This window comes from Sus scrofa, chromosome 16 (assembly GCF_000003025.6).
Source record: "Sus scrofa isolate TJ Tabasco breed Duroc chromosome 16, Sscrofa11.1, whole genome shotgun sequence".
In the NCBI taxonomy this organism is placed as follows: Eukaryota; Metazoa; Chordata; class Mammalia; order Artiodactyla; family Suidae; genus Sus; species Sus scrofa.
In genome coordinates, this window is record NC_010458.4 from 44,034,278 (window position 1) to 44,050,212 (window position 15,935).

Below are 15,935 nucleotides of genomic sequence, written 5' to 3' on the forward strand. Positions count from 1 at the left end.
CCAGTAAGAATGGCTATCATTAATAAGTCTACAAATAGCAAATGCTGGAGAGGGTGTAGAGAAAAGGGAACCTTCTTACACTGTTGGTGTGAATGTAAACTGATACAACTACTAGGGCAAACAATATGGAGGTACCTCAGAAAACTAAACATAGAAATACCATATGATCCAGCAACCCCACTCCTGAGTGTATATCTGGACAAAATTATAATTCAAAAAGATACATGCACCCCTATGTTCACTGCAACACTATTCACAACAGCCAAGACATAGAAACAACATAAATGTCCATTGACAGATGAAACGATTTAGAAGATGTGGTGCAGGAGTTCCTGTCGTGACTCAACAAAAACAAATCCTACTAGGATCCATGAGGATGCAGATTCGATCTCTGGCCTCACCCCATGGGTTAAGTTATCCGGCATTGCCATGAGCTGTGGTGTAGGTTGCAGACCTGGCTCAGATCTGGTGTTGCTGTGCTTGTGGTGTAGGCCAGCAGCTACAGCTTTGATTCGACCCCTAGCCTGGGAACCTCCATATGCTGCAGGTATGGACCTAAAAAGAAAAAAAAAAGTGGTACATATATACAATGGAATACTACTAAGCCATAAAAATGAATAAAATAATGCTATTGGCAGCAACATGGATGCAACTAGAGATTCTTATACTAAGTGAAGTAGGTCAGAAAGACAAATACAATATCATATCACTTATATGTGGAACCTAAAATATGGCACAGGAGGAGTTCCCATCATGGCACAGTGGAAATGAATCCGACTAAGAACCATGAGATTGCAGGTTCGACCCCTGGCCTTGCTCAGTGGGTTAAGGATCTGGCATTGCCATGAGTTGTGGTATAGGTCATAGACCTAAGTTGCTGTGGCTGTGGCATAGGCCAGCAGCTGTAGCTCTGATTGGACCCCTAGCCTGGGAATCTCCATATGCTGCAGGAGAGGCAATAAAAAGACTAAATACATATAGATGAACCTACCTACAGAACAGAAACAGACTCACAGACATGGAGAACAGACTTGTGGTTGCCAATACAGAGAGAGTGGGATGGACTGGGGGTTTGGGGTTAGTAGATTCCAACTATTACATTTAGAATGGACAAGCAATGAGGTCCTGGCGTATGGCACAGGGAACGATATCCAATTACTTGTGATAGAACATGATTGAAGGTAATACGAGAAAAAGAATGTATATATACATGTTATTACTGGGCCATTTTTGCCATACAGTAGAAATTAACAGAACATTGTAAATCAATTATAATTAAATTTTTAAAAGAAATCTGTTTTTAAGTACCCAGTTTGTAGTGCTTTCTTAAGGCAGCCAGAACAAAGATGCTCTTTCTCCTTTATTTTAAAAACATTTTCAAGATATTTATTCTCTACTGTGAAGCATCTTTTTACCAATATAATTTTTAATTGGGATGAATGTCTTCTACTTGTTGATTCTGGGACATTATATATCCCAAACTGGAGTTCTTTGTTGGATACAGACACTGTAAATACTTTTCTCCTATTCTATGCACTGCCTTCTAACTCTTTTTAAAAGTGTTTTCCATTTTTATAGACAGAAATTTCTAGGTTTAATATAACTCATTTCAATTTTTGTGCTTTTATGTATAGGGCTCTTTGTATTCTCTTAAAAAAAAGTTTGCCTTGATATATTTTTTTTGATACCTTTATAATATGCAACTGTCCCAAAGCAAAAGCAACCCTTTGCCCTTCTGCCATTAACAGTAAGAATGTATATCATCCTCTACATTCAAAACAAACACTTTACACCTTAAGATAAGCCAAAAAATAAGGAAATTCTATCTCATCTTCAAAAAACCTTGAATATTTCCCATAAATTAACTTCTTACCAAAATTTTACTCCTTACTTCTGCCTAAAAATAAATGCATGTGCATGTACTTATGCCTGAAGATAAATACATACAATAATGATGGAGAAAAATTAATACTCCCCCCCACTATGAACAAGCTAACACAAACTTGATAACCTGTTGTAGAGCTTTTTCCTTTAAACATAGGTTGTTGATTTTTTTAAAATTTGAATAGCCTGATGTTTTAAAGTGTGGTATCTTTTTATCTTTCCCAGAAACACTTTTTTCTAAAGCTAGTCTTCCTTTTTATCTATCTATCTTTTTAGGGTCACACTCACAGCATATGGAGGTTCCCAGGCTAGGGGTCGAATAGGAGTTGTAGCTGCTGGCCTACGCCCAAGCCACAGCAATACCAGATCCGAGCTGCATCTATGATCCACACAACTCAAGGCAATGCTAGATCCGTATCTCACTGACTTAGGCCAGGGATTAAATCTGCATTCTCATGGATACTAGTCAGATTCATTTCCACTGAGCCACGATGGGAACTCCAAGGTCTTCTTTTCATAATTGAGACTAAAAAAATCGATATATTCATGATTGCTTCCTTTATGCTCCATCCTCCTCCTAGATTGAACATTTCTTTTATTATTAATTTATTATGCCACACCCACAGCATGCAGAAGTCCTTAGGCCAGGGATCAAAACTTATGCCACAGTAATAACCCAAGCTGCTGCAGTCACAATGCCAGATCCTTAACCCACTGTACCACAAGGGAACTCCTTAAACAATTCTTCTGATTGAGGTACATGCTAACAGTTCTTTTAGGGAGAGTGTATTGTGGGAAAGGTTTTTATATTTTGTCAAAAAAATTATTTTTGACCTCATTCTTTAATAGTTTAGCTTGTTATGGAATTCTAGGTTGATAATCTTTTCCTTCAGCACCAACATCTATTTTTTTGGATAAATGACAAAATTGCTATTTCGGTGTTGTAAACTATCTTTTTCTCTTTTGTATCTTTGAAAATTCTTTCTCCTTGATATTTAACAGATTCAGTAAACTATTTAATGGTGTGGTTTTAGATTTATCCTGCACCGTATTCGCTGTACATGTTTTTCTAAGGCTTTCTGTTTTTTCAGCTATTATCTATTCAAATATTGATTATTCCTCATGCCCTCTATTCTTTTCATTGGGAATGTCTATGTTGGCGAAGTTCCTCAATTTGTCCTCTATTCATTTTATTGACTCTTCATAATTTTCTCTTTATTTTTCTGGATGAGTTCTTCAAATTATGTTTAAATTCATTAATTCCATCTTTACCTAGGGAAGAGTTCAACCTATTTGTAGAATTTGTATTTTAATTATTTAATTTAATCAGATATGAGATTTATAATTAATTGTTTTTCATAACCAAATGTTATTTCATTTGTTCCTTTTTTTCCCCTTTTTCAGCCACACTTGTGACATACGGAAGTTCCTAGACCAGGGATTGAATCCAAGCTGCAGCTGTGACCTATACCAGGTCCTTAACCTATTGCACCACAGCAATACCCCAAGCTGCTGCAGTCACAATGCCAGATCCTTAACCCACTTTACCACAAGAGTTAAGGGCTGTACAATGCCTAGCCCTTTTTAAATAGAAATGTTATTTCTTCCAACAACCTCAAAATACACATTTCTATGTCTGTGTCAGACTGTTGCATAAAATTAATTTCCACAAGAGTGAAAACTTCATTTGATTTTGAGTGATGCTAAAATGTTCTCATTTTCAAGTAACATAAAAAAACCTCTCAAGTGATTAAACCAGAAGGAAAATATATTATCTTGTATATCATGCTTCCCAGTATAGCAGGTCAATTAATTCCCTGGTTCTATGACATTATCAGCATTTGTTCTTTTTTGAGACTGACATACTATATATGTCAAATTTGTCCATGGAAGCTTTTATGGTTACAAAAATGGATAAAGAGTTGCAGGTATTCCATGCAGACCCAATAACATCCACTGGAACTAGAGAAGCCATTTCTTCCTGTATTTTTTTTAATCATTAAGAAAAATCTTTCCCCAAAGTTCCTCAATTCCCATATACTCCCTTCCCCATTGCCCATAGTTTCCACTATCTTTAACATCTTGTATTTGTGTTAACACTTGTTACAATTGATGAACTAATAGTGAAACATTATTATTAACTAAAGTCCATAGTTTACATTAGGATTCATTGTATTGTATAGATTTACCAGTCTTGAAAAATACATGCTATGTATCCACAATTGCAATATCATAAAGAAGAGTTTCACTGCCCTAAAAATTCCCTATATTCCACCTATTCATCCTACCGTTCTCCCTGCCCTCCCCTGTACCAATAACCTGAAACCACAACCTCTGGCAACCACTCACTGACTTTGTTTCCACAGTTTTTCCTTTTCCAGAATAGCGTACAGCTGGAATCATATGGTATGAAGCCTTTTCAGATTGGCTTCTTTCACTTAAACGGAACATGTATTTAAGTTTCCTCCATATCCTTCCATGGCTTGATAATTCATTTCTTTTCATAGATGAATACTCCATTGCATGGATTCCCATGGTTTATTCACTCACTGAGAACATATGGATTGCTTCCAAATTTCAGCAGTTACTAAAAAGGGCTGCTATACACACTGGTGTGCAGGACTTTATGTGAACATAAGTTTTCAACTCATTTGGGCAAATACCAAGAAGCATAATTGGTGGGTTGTATAGTAAGAGTATGCTTAGGATACTTTTTTCCAAAGTGCTATATCATTTTTGCATTCTCACCAGCAATAAATGAGAGTTTCTGTTGCTCCAAATTCTTGTCAAAATTTATTGTCAATGTTTTGGATTTTGCCCATTCTGACAGGTGTGTAGTATTTCACTATTGTTTAATTTGCATTTCTATGATGAGATATGATAGAGATTTTTTATCTGCTTTATTTGCCTTCTGTATATCTTGTTTGCTGAGGTCTGTTTAGACATTCTGCCCTCTTAATTGGGATATTTGTTGTTTTGTTGCTTAAGAGTCCTATATTTTGGTGAGTTCGACATTATCTTTTTCAGATATGTGTTTTGCAAATATTTTCACCCAATCTGTGGCCTAGTTTTTTTCATTCTAACAGTATCTTCAAAGCATAAAGTTTTAATTTTAATTAAGTCCAACTTAGCAACATTTTGTTCCATGGATTTTGCTTTTGGTATTTTATCTAAAAAGTCTTTGAACCTAACAAGTTCAAACTAGATTTTTCTTTCATGTTATTTTCTGGAAGTTTCAGAGTTGTGCATTTTACATTAAGATCTATGATCCATTTTGAGTTATATTTGTTAAAGGTGTAATGTCAGTGTGTCAGTTTCCAGTTTTTCTTTTTTTGCATGTGCATGTTCTAGCACCATTTGTTGAAAAAGACTAAAGCTTTCTCCATTAGATTGCTTTGCTCCTTTGTCAAAGGTCAGCTGACCATATTTGTACAAGTCTACTTCTGGGCTCTATGTTCTGTTCCAGTCATCTATTTGATTTTTTCACCAATATCACAGTCCTGGTTACTGTAGTTAGTGTGTCCTGTGGTTGCTGTCAGTCCTTCCACTGTGTACTTCAATGTTGTGGCAGCTATTATTGGCCTTTTGCTTTTCCATGTAAATTTAGAATTGATCTCCACAAAGTAACTTGCTGGAATCTTGATTATGATTACATTAAAATTTGGAAAGAACTGAGTTTTAACAATATGAGTTTTAATGGCCATAAACATGGAATATTTTTCTATTTATTTAGATCTTTAATTTTATAACTTTGTAAGTTTCCTCACATTAATCTTATACATATTTTTCATGCTAATATACTGTTTTGAATCTCAGGTGTACAGGTAACAAATAGCTTTCCTACATTAATTTTATATCCATAAACTTGATATAATTGGTCTTTACTCCCAAGAGATTTTTTTGTTGATTTTTGGGATTTTTTTTTTTTTTTTTTGCCTTATTGTATAGGTAGAACTTCCAGTACAATGTTGAATAGCAGTGGTGAGATAAGACATTCTTGTCTTGTTCCTGATTTTAGATGGAAAGTATCTGGTTTCCCACCATTAAGTATGTTAGTCATAAGTTCTCTGTAGATTTTTTCTTTTTCAAGAATAAGTAATAATGCATGACATTATAGATGTTCTTCCTTTATCAGGCTAAGAAAGTTCCTTGCTTTTTCTAGTTCGCTGAGAGTTTTCATCATGAGTAGGTATCCAGTTTTGTCAAATAGCTGTCTTGTAATCTGTTGGTATGGTCATATGATTTTTCTTTTTTTTTTTTTTTTTTTGGCCACATCCACAGTATATATAAGTTCTCAGGCATGAGATTGAACCCACACCACAGCAGTAAGCAGAGCCACTGAAGTGATGCTAGATCCCTAGGCCAGTGCACCTCAAGGGAACTCCTAATTGTTCTGTTTTAATCTGATGAAGTGATGGATTACATTAATTGATCTTGAATGTTGAACCAGTCTTGAATACCAGAATAAATATCACTTAGCTCTGGTGCATAATTTTTTGTAATACATTGTTGAATTTGATTATTTTGTTGAGGATTTTTATACCTATGTTCATGAAAGATATGTGTCATGAAAGATACTTGTAGCTTTCCTTTCTTGTAATACCTTTGTCTGGCTTTGGTTGAAAGTAATGCTGGCCTCACAGAATGAATTAGCTTCTTTTTTTTTGGAACAGATTGCACACAATTAACATCATTTTCTTCTTGAATGTTTGGTATAATTCACCAGTGCAACTATTTAAGCCTAATGTTCTCTGTTCTGAAAGCTTATTAATTATTAATTTAACAGATACAGGCTTATGGAAAATTACTGTTTTCCCTTGTGTAAGTTTTGGTAGATATAAATCATCAAATTGTTTATTGCCTTTATCTATTTCTTGCAACCTGCTGTATAGAACTGTTGTCACACTTATCCTGTCAGAAATCATTTCTCCTCACTCTAGTAACTTCAAGGAATGAAAAATTGCTCATTCCTTTGCCTCCCAACTGAAGGTACTTTTGTATGACATCTTTCTATTAAAGAACTTACATTTTCTAAAATACAACAGTATTTGTATTTTCTATAAAAGGGACCTGGAATACTTGGGATAGTATTTGCTTACTTCAAAAAAAAAAATCAATTATTTAAGGTAAGCAAGAAACTTGAATAACATCAAATAGAAAGCATTTTCATATGTAATCACTTAAGTCCTCTTAGAAAACTAATGATACCAAAAAAGGGTTTGGAATTCTCTAGTTTAGCTTGTATATAGTTCTATAATAACTTGATTTATCTACCTATGAAAAAGTCTGTTAATTAAAATATCATGCCACATCACAAAAAAACTAGAGATTTTTAAATGAGGATTTTATTTACAAAAAGGCCGAAGAGTATTAATAAAATTTTATGAACACCATTTTGTTAGTAATAATTAACAGAATCAAGAATGGTTTATATATAATATTACTTATAATATACATTACATATGGTTTTCATACTACCTTTATCCATTAGTTTCTTTATATTCCAATTATTTAAGAAATCTAGAAATATGGCAGTATACATGAAACATATTTACTAAATACTTTTTAATTATGGTTCTTTCTACATAAGACATTACGTCAATTTTTAAACCTCCTGCAAATTAAATGACCTATCCAATATAATTTCTAAATAAAAAGAATGTAAACATTGCATATGTAACTCAAAATGCATAAAAGAAACTGTCATAAATTTTAAAAGAAAAATATTACATTAGCAATATTATAAATTAACAATGAATTTTCCAAAGAATATTGCAGAATTAAGGTACATTTAAAGTTTTATAATGATTAAGTCTAGAATATTTTTTACTTGCATTCTTGTCCATCCAGTTGAAACCACCAAAGCACTGACTGACTGTGAAAGAACCATTTTTAAATGAATATTAAATGGCAGCATGAGTCATTTTAAGCATAAGAAGAAGGACTGTGTATTTTGATTTGCAAATAATGTTTGTTAGCCAAGTAATTTTCAGTGTTTCCATTATCCTTGAATGACAAGATTCTTTAAGTACTATGTGGGGAAAAAAAACCATCTTTTTATTGATGGAAGGCTTCTAATCTTATTCGGGTTGGATCTTCTGGATGTCTCAAGGCAATTCCATTACGCAGAAGTAGCTCGATATAAGGTGGCCAAAAAGAATCACTAATTTTGACATAAGGGTCATGTGGAACATCAAATAATCTATTTAAAAGAATCTAGGAAAAAACATCATTTAAAATATACTTTACTTGGGAAAAAAACTGATAGAGCTATAATAAAACATTAAGGTTTTTTTTTACCGAATAATGTTGATCTTTTTTCTCTTTGAATAATTGTTTATATCATAGTTTCTATGCGCTAACTTAAATAACTGACTGTATTTTTTAAAAAACTACAAATATTAGTGAATGGAAATAGCTTTAAAATAAATCTCCAATCTTAACTTTTAAAACATTTCCTAAAAAGGGGTTAAAAGGCATTTACAATTCTCCCACTTCTCTTAGGATTAATAACTTGTTTGTATTAGAAGTTTGGTTATAACATTTTTTAAAAATAAAAATAGAAAACACAGATACTCAGCAGAATACACACAAAGTTCAAAAAACAACAGGTATGTCTTAATATTTGAGGGAAGGAGAAATCACCAACCCTTCTCTCCCCACCCCAAAATACCTATTCATCTGATAAATCTTCAAAACAACAACTCTATCATCATTTCCTTCAAATCAATCATAAATATATTTGATTTCTTAGTGTTACAACTACAAATTGAGAAGTTCTGAGTAACTATCGTAAATTATATGACTAATACATTTCCCAAATGCCAAGGAACTGGGCTCTGTAAAGATGCTGAGTCTTAAGAAACAGGTTTCTATGGTTTAACAAGCTGCAGAAAGACCGCTAATGTACACTGAGAATCACCTGTCTTTTTCAAATTCACTGGCATTAGAAAAGTTTAGGAAATACACTTAAAATTCTTTGAACACTTATATTCTATGAGTATAATTTTCTTTGGAATTTTCTTTGGAATGAAAAATGCTAAATATATCAGTTATTACTCTACCTCCACATCTCCTACATAGTGCTTCCACAAATTACAAAACCTGAATCCAGAAAGGTTAAAAGATTTCTCAAGGGGTACATAATTAGTGGCAGATCATGGATTAGATGACTTATCTCTGAATTGCCAGACCAACATTTTAAAGATATTATTTTAAGAAACACAGAAAAAGAAAATACAATTTATACAAATACAAAGTTCAATAGAAATTAAACTATAAAGCTCTCAACTCAATCACATTTCATAGTATCAACATCTCAATTCTTGAAATAAAATGTCATCTCTCATTAACTTTAGTTATTTCAAGTACCACATCCTACAGGAAAAAAAAAGCTGTGGTCTCATTTCTTTTAGATATGATAATAAAATAATTAAATATTATTCCTACTTTAGAGCAATTGCTTATTTTAAAATAATTTAAAATCTTTCTTACTTTTCACTTCAATTACATCTAGTAGATGCCAGAAACAATTAAATGCTAGAAATTCTACTTTAAAACAAATATGTATATTGTTTCATTATTTACTGAAGTTTAAATTTTAGTCACTTTTATCAAGACCTGAAGACAAAAATGGTTTCTAAGTTTTAAATGGTATCCAATAATACACTGTTCAAAAATTACCCATATTATTTCCCAGTTAAGAACCATCAATATTTGCAACATATAAGACAAATTTATTTTTTTAAAAAATTAAGTCATCCATGAGAAATATTAGTACTGGAATAAATAGAAATTGTTAAAAGATTCTAATGCCAAATCTAACAAATATTTGTGATTGTTTTTCAAAGCAATACTATAGTATTAAGATATACTGAGGTACAAAAACCACTTAGCGAGAGACTTCAGCATTCAATTCATAAAACTACAATGAAACAAGTTTTTTTAAATCACTTTATTCTAAACTTAACAATAATTTTCAAAAGTCACATTGTTAACTACCTATTCGTAGACTATTTTACCTTCCTCTCTACTCAATTTGCAATGGATTATCATATCAAGATTTAAAGTATTTAAAGAGTTCCTGCTGTGGTGCAATGGGACTGGAGCCATCTCTGCAGTGACAGGTTCAATCCCTGGCCCAGTGCAGTGGGTTAAAGGATCCAGTGTTGCCACAGTTGTAGCACAGGTCACAACTGTGGCTCAGATCTGACCCAGTATGGCCCAGGAACACCATATGCCACAGGGTGGCCAAAAAAAGAAAAAAAAAAGATTTAAAGTATTGAATATATTTGATAATTTGGCTGAAGTTCAAAATCTTTTTTTAAAAAGGTCAAAGATATTTGTTTTCTTTTTTAAAAAAAGGTAATGTCAAGTAAAAGTTGAAATTATTCGGTCCTTACATTATGAAAAAAAGAAGCTGATATTATTTAAGGAAAACTTGTACATGAATTTCTGCAACTTTATGGAAAGAATCCTTAAACTCAATGAAATATTTTAAAGAGAACACAGAGTTGCCAACTAAAGATTATATCAATATAAGAGCATAGGGTTTCACTGTGTAGATACTAATTAACATCATAAAAATTTTCTTAAAATATTAATCTTGGGAATATGACAATTTCAACTTCTTTTTAAAAATAGTAATATTCTTTCTAGTTCTACATAAAAAATAAAACTAATTTTATACTAAAGATAAATATATTTAATAAAAATTAGTGTATACCTTAAGAACTAAAGCAGCATTTTTTCTTTTCAAGCCTATGTATAAATATTCACAAATCACTAATTAAGAGACATCTTCAAGCAAAACAATTACACAAAACACTTACCTCTAAGATTTCATGCAGTGTTATCAGTTGTGCCATTGATTCTTGAGTGTTTTTCTTTGAGAGAAGTGTGAATAACAAAGAATTAACATTTCAATTCTGTCAACGGCAGAATATTAGATTATATTTACTACAAAATTTTAAAAATTAATATTTCTCAATTGCAATGGTCAAGATATACTAAAACCAAACATATACAATTCGATCATTTTAAAAGAATTCTGAAAGTAAACAACCTGCTTATACTAAACAGTAGGGCTCATAAAAATACAATTGAAACACCTTCTAAGACAGATACCTTTTGCAATTACCATAAGATACAATTCAGACTATCTATCTATAAATATATAATGGATAAATTATATTACATATATTATACATACTCATATAAAAGAAAGCCTAATGTTTGAACCCTCCCATTAAAAATATCCCAAACAAATAATATTACAGACTGTGTTAATACAGCTTCAGGACAGGAAACTTGCTTCCCAGAGAGACCTGTTAGTCTTTTCATAGTTCTTGAGAGTTCCTAATGTTAACTCACTAGTTCTTTTTTCTTGGAATTACAGAGAATAAACCTCATTCTAATTCCATCCAAGAGTTCCTCAAATATTTGAAGACAGTCATTATGAGGTCCATGTCTTCTCCACGTTAATCAGCATGAGTTTCTTCAATTATTACTACCTCTTAATGTTATGGTTGTTCTCTGAAAGTGCTCTAATTTGCCTTTTTAAAAAAATCCATTCTCAGACACAACTTAGAATAGATTTACAAGGAGATCCTGCTGAGTAGCACTGAGAACTATGTCTAGATACTCATGCTGCAACAGAATAAAGGGTGGGGGAAAAAAATGTAAATGTAATGTACACATGTAAGGATAACTTGATCCCCTTGCTGTACAGTGGGAAAAAAAAAAAAAATCCATTCTCCACAATGATACAGATGTGATTCAAAAACCAAAGATGAAAAGACTCACTTCCATACACATGGATGATGGGATTTTATTAAGTTTAAGATTGCATTAGCTTTTAGACATCTATTTCACCCTGTTGACCTCGTTCTGAGAATACTATCATCTGAAGTGCTGAAGTCTCCTTCATTACATCTACCTAAGCTACATCTCCTTCATTCCTTAATGTTTTAAACCCAAGAAAGACAGCCTGTCTACCTCCACTAAATATCATCCTCTTTTATCTGGACTATCTTATTTTACCTAGGCCGGTTAAAAAATACAGTTCTAATTCTGTCATCTAATATATTTACGAACTAATCTTCTCAATTTCATATCATTTGTAAACTTTGATGACCATGTCTTCTACCTCGTTATCCAAATTACTGTTAAAAATGTTCAACAGAGAGTTCCCATCGTGGCTCAGTGGTTAATGAACCCGACTGGTATCCATGAGGATGCAGGTTTGATCCCTGGCCTTGCTCAGTGGGTTAAGGGTCCAGTGTTGCCATGAGCTGTGGTGCAGGTCACAGATGCTGCTCAGATCCCAAGTTGCTGTGGCTGTGCTGTAGGCTGGCAGCTACAACTCTAATTTGAACCCTACCCTGGGAACCTCCATATGCTGTGGGTGGGGCCCTAAAAAGCCAAAAGACAAAAAAAAAAATTGTTCAATAGGACAAGGTTCTAAGGGAAATTACTAGAAATCTTCCAGGATAATACTAAATCTAATCAGCAGCATTTTAGTTCAAACATTCAATTAACTGCAAGGTCTCCTACTATACTGACATCTAATACTTTCCTGACAATAGTCAAAGATTACTACTGAGTCCTTGGAACGTTTTATAAAATAAGCCTGACAAAAAAAAATTGACTCCTGAGTAAAGACATAACGTGGGTTCTCAAAATCTCCTGTCCTCTACTATCTTTCTAAATGAAAAAGTGATAAAAAGTAGCATATGATTCACTAGCGATGAAAGCAAATACAATTATAGAACTGATAAATACACAGCAAGGCACAGATTAATATATAAAGGTTTGAGACAATCAAAGAAAATGCAGAGGAAAAATATAATGAAAACTGTTCCAACATAAGGATATGAAAAACAATATAAAAACAATAAAATAAAATTGCCATGAAATGAAATGTGACATAAATCTACCCCTGGAAACAATATATCATCTTCAAAGCAAATATGATATTGAATGACCAACATAACCCTGTTAAGTTACTGAAATTCAAAGATAAAGAGGAGTTCCTGCTGTGGCACAGCGGAAATGAATCCAACTAGTAACCCAGAGGTTGTGGGTTTGATCCCTGGTCTTGCTCAGTGGGTTAAGGATCCATCGTTGCCATGAGCTATGGTGTAGGTCGCAGACACAGCTCAGTTCCTGTGTTGCTGTGGCTGTAGCATAAGTCAGCAGCTGCACCTGTAGCTCCAATTCGACCCCTAGTCTGGGAACCTCCATATGCTGTGGGTGCAGCCCTAAAAAGCAAAAAAGCAAACAAACAACAAAAACAAAACAAAGAACTCTTCCAGCAACAAGACCTCAAGTCTGAGGTTTTAAAAAATTGTGCCAAAGTTAAGCCTTCAGGTATAAAGGAAACAATGTGTTCAGCATTTAAGAATTCAAAAAATAAAATACCCTGGAATTCTTTTTGAAGAAATTACTGTCAAAGAAACCCATCATATCAAATAATGGATTAAACTTAAAAACTAAAAAATGAATGGTAAAAAATGATAAGCATTGAATCCAACACAATGTACAATAAAGACTAACATATATATAAATGATGGTATCAGAACACAATATAACCGCTATAAACCTGCCAAAGTTAAAATAAATAAAACAAGTAGAATGAGGGCATAGAGGGAAGAATGTTAATTTTCTTATTTTTCATATCAGGGAACCAATAAATCACTTGAAGCAAAAAAATATTTATTTATCTGAATTCAACTTCACTCATTTGTCTATCAAACATAAGTAAAATTAATCTAAAAATATTTTATATTAGCATGTACAAAATTACATTGATTCACCCTATCATCAGTCCATTTATGTTTCTACATATGTATGTATTAAGGAAGACGTCTCAAATAACATTCACCTAATGTTAATGATCTGGTGGAGGGAGTCTGGTTGTTTCTTTTTAGTATACATCTTTGAATTATAAAGTGAAGTGTTATAGACAAAATCGTGCCTTCCAAAGTTCTTATGCTGAAATCCTAATCCCCAATGTGACTGTATTTGGAAGTAGAGCCTTTAAAATGGTAATTAAGGTTATATGCAATCATAAAGGTAGGGCCCTAATCCAACTGGACTGGCCCTTTTAAGACAAGGAAGAAACACCAGAATGCTCTCTCTAAACTCAAAAAATAGAAAAAGCCATGTGAGGTCTCAGCAAGAAGGCAGGGAACCACAACCAGGAAGAAAGGCCTCAGCAAAAAACAATACTGATGGCACCTTTACCTTGGATTTTGGTATCCTAAATTGTGAAAAAATACATTTCTTTGTTTAAGCAATCTAGTTTTTGGTATTATTGTTATATTATAGCAGCTTGAGTCCACCAATACATTCAGTATCATTGCTTGACAGAGAGAGAGAGAGGGCAAGTAACCTATCTTTTTGTAACATGTATAAACTTTATTTAATAGACTTTATTTTTTTTTAAAGTGAGCTTATCCAATACAATTTAATGAACCCATGATGGCTTCTGGTAATCAATGCTTCCTTTTAAGAATGAGTCAAACTTTTGGTTCTATTAGGAGAGAATCTTAATAGGTTAAGAAAAAAGTTAAAAAAGAGACTGCAATCAGAAAATAAGTCATTGGGTTATGTAACAGATTATAATCATTAAGACGTAAGATATCACAAATTTTATTTTGGCTATACCCACAGCATGTGGTAGTTCCTGGGCCAAGGATCAAACTCGCACCACAGCAATGACAATGCTGGATCACTAACCTGCTGAGCCACCACGGAACTCAAAGGGATCATGAATTTAATGAAATAGTTAACAGAAGGCTGTCAATAATTTCAGAAATGACTAAGGGATACAAATAACAATGGACAGAATAGGAGAAATAGTCCATAATAAATGTAAAGCCTACTGACAGTTACAAAGTAGAAAGGGAAGAATAGAAAAACACAAATTATAAGAAAACAAACAGCTTTTTCTTCTTTTTCTAGTATGCTCACAATCATTCAAAAAACATGAACTCGGGAGTTCCCGTCATGGTGCAGTGGTTAACGAACCTGACTAGGAACCATGAGTTTGTGGGTTCGATCCCTGGCCTTGCTCAGTGGTTAAGGATCTGGCGTTGCCATGAGCTGTAGTGTAGGTTGCAGACATGGTTTGGATCCCGTGTTGCTGTGGCTCTGGCATAGGCCGGTGGCTACAGCTCCGATTAGACCCCTAGCCTGGGAACCTCCATATGCCAAAGAAGCGGCCCTAGAAAAGGCAAAACAAACAAACAAAAAACCATGAACTCAAAGGTCTTATAAAAGATATGCAAGATAGTGGAGCTAACAAAGATGAGTTAAATACACCATGGAGCTCAGTGTGTGGTGGGTGAATAGAGAGAGGGACAAAAATGTTTACTACAAAATCATGTAGTAATTTAAATGCTAATAAAATGACACCTTCATGCAGTGCTTCACACAAAAGATGATGTATGAACTGCTTTAGGAAGGAATTTACTACCCTGACCAGAGAGGAATTGTTGTTACCAGAGAGAACAGAATGTATAAGGCACAAAAAAGTGACAGATCATTCCTTATTTGCTAGAACTATAGTAGAATGGTTGAAGAGACTCATGCAAGAGACAGATAAAAAATGGTTGGAAAGGAGGCTAAAGAGATAGAAGAACTCCAAATATAAATTCATTAAGGAGTTTATAGTCATCCCAGAGGTCGTCATCAAAAGTTTTATGTTGAAAAATGACTGCAATATATGTTTTAAATACATGATTAAATAATTAAATATGTTTATCTGTAGAAAGATCACTCTGGTACCAGTTTCAATGGCTATTCCACTTCCACAAATTATATGTATATATACCCTATACTGTTTTTTTAAAGGAATTAAAGGATTTCCCGTTGTGCTCAGTAAAAATGAATCTGACTAGCATCCATGAAGACGCAGGTTCAATCCCTAGCCTTACTCAGTGGATTAAGGATCTGGTGCTGCTGTGAGCTGTGGTGTAGGTCACAGATGCAGCTTGGACCTGCATTGCTGTGGTTGTGGCATGGGCCCACAGCTACAGCTCTGATTT

The 15,935-nt window shown here is 33.5% G+C and overlaps 1 protein-coding gene across 7 annotated transcripts in view; it reads right to left on the reverse strand.

The window, feature by feature from the left end:
- CENPK (centromere protein K) overlaps positions 1-15,935 on the reverse strand; it is a 71,893-nt gene that overhangs the window by 25,605 nt on the left and 30,353 nt on the right. For 4 of the 7 annotated variants that reach the window (XR_002339607.1, XM_021076785.1, XM_021076786.1 and 1 more), the window contains exon 9: positions 10,716-10,769. Coding sequence is in view for 6 of the 7 variants with exons in the window: in XM_021076785.1 (XP_020932444.1) it covers positions 10,716-10,769 (54 nt within the window). In the remaining variant the exon portion in view is untranslated. Of the gene's footprint in view, positions 1-7,211; positions 8,101-10,715; positions 10,770-15,935 lie in introns of those variants that run through there. The other 3 variants (XM_003134008.6, XM_005672481.3, XM_021076784.1) reach the window with 2 other exon arrangements.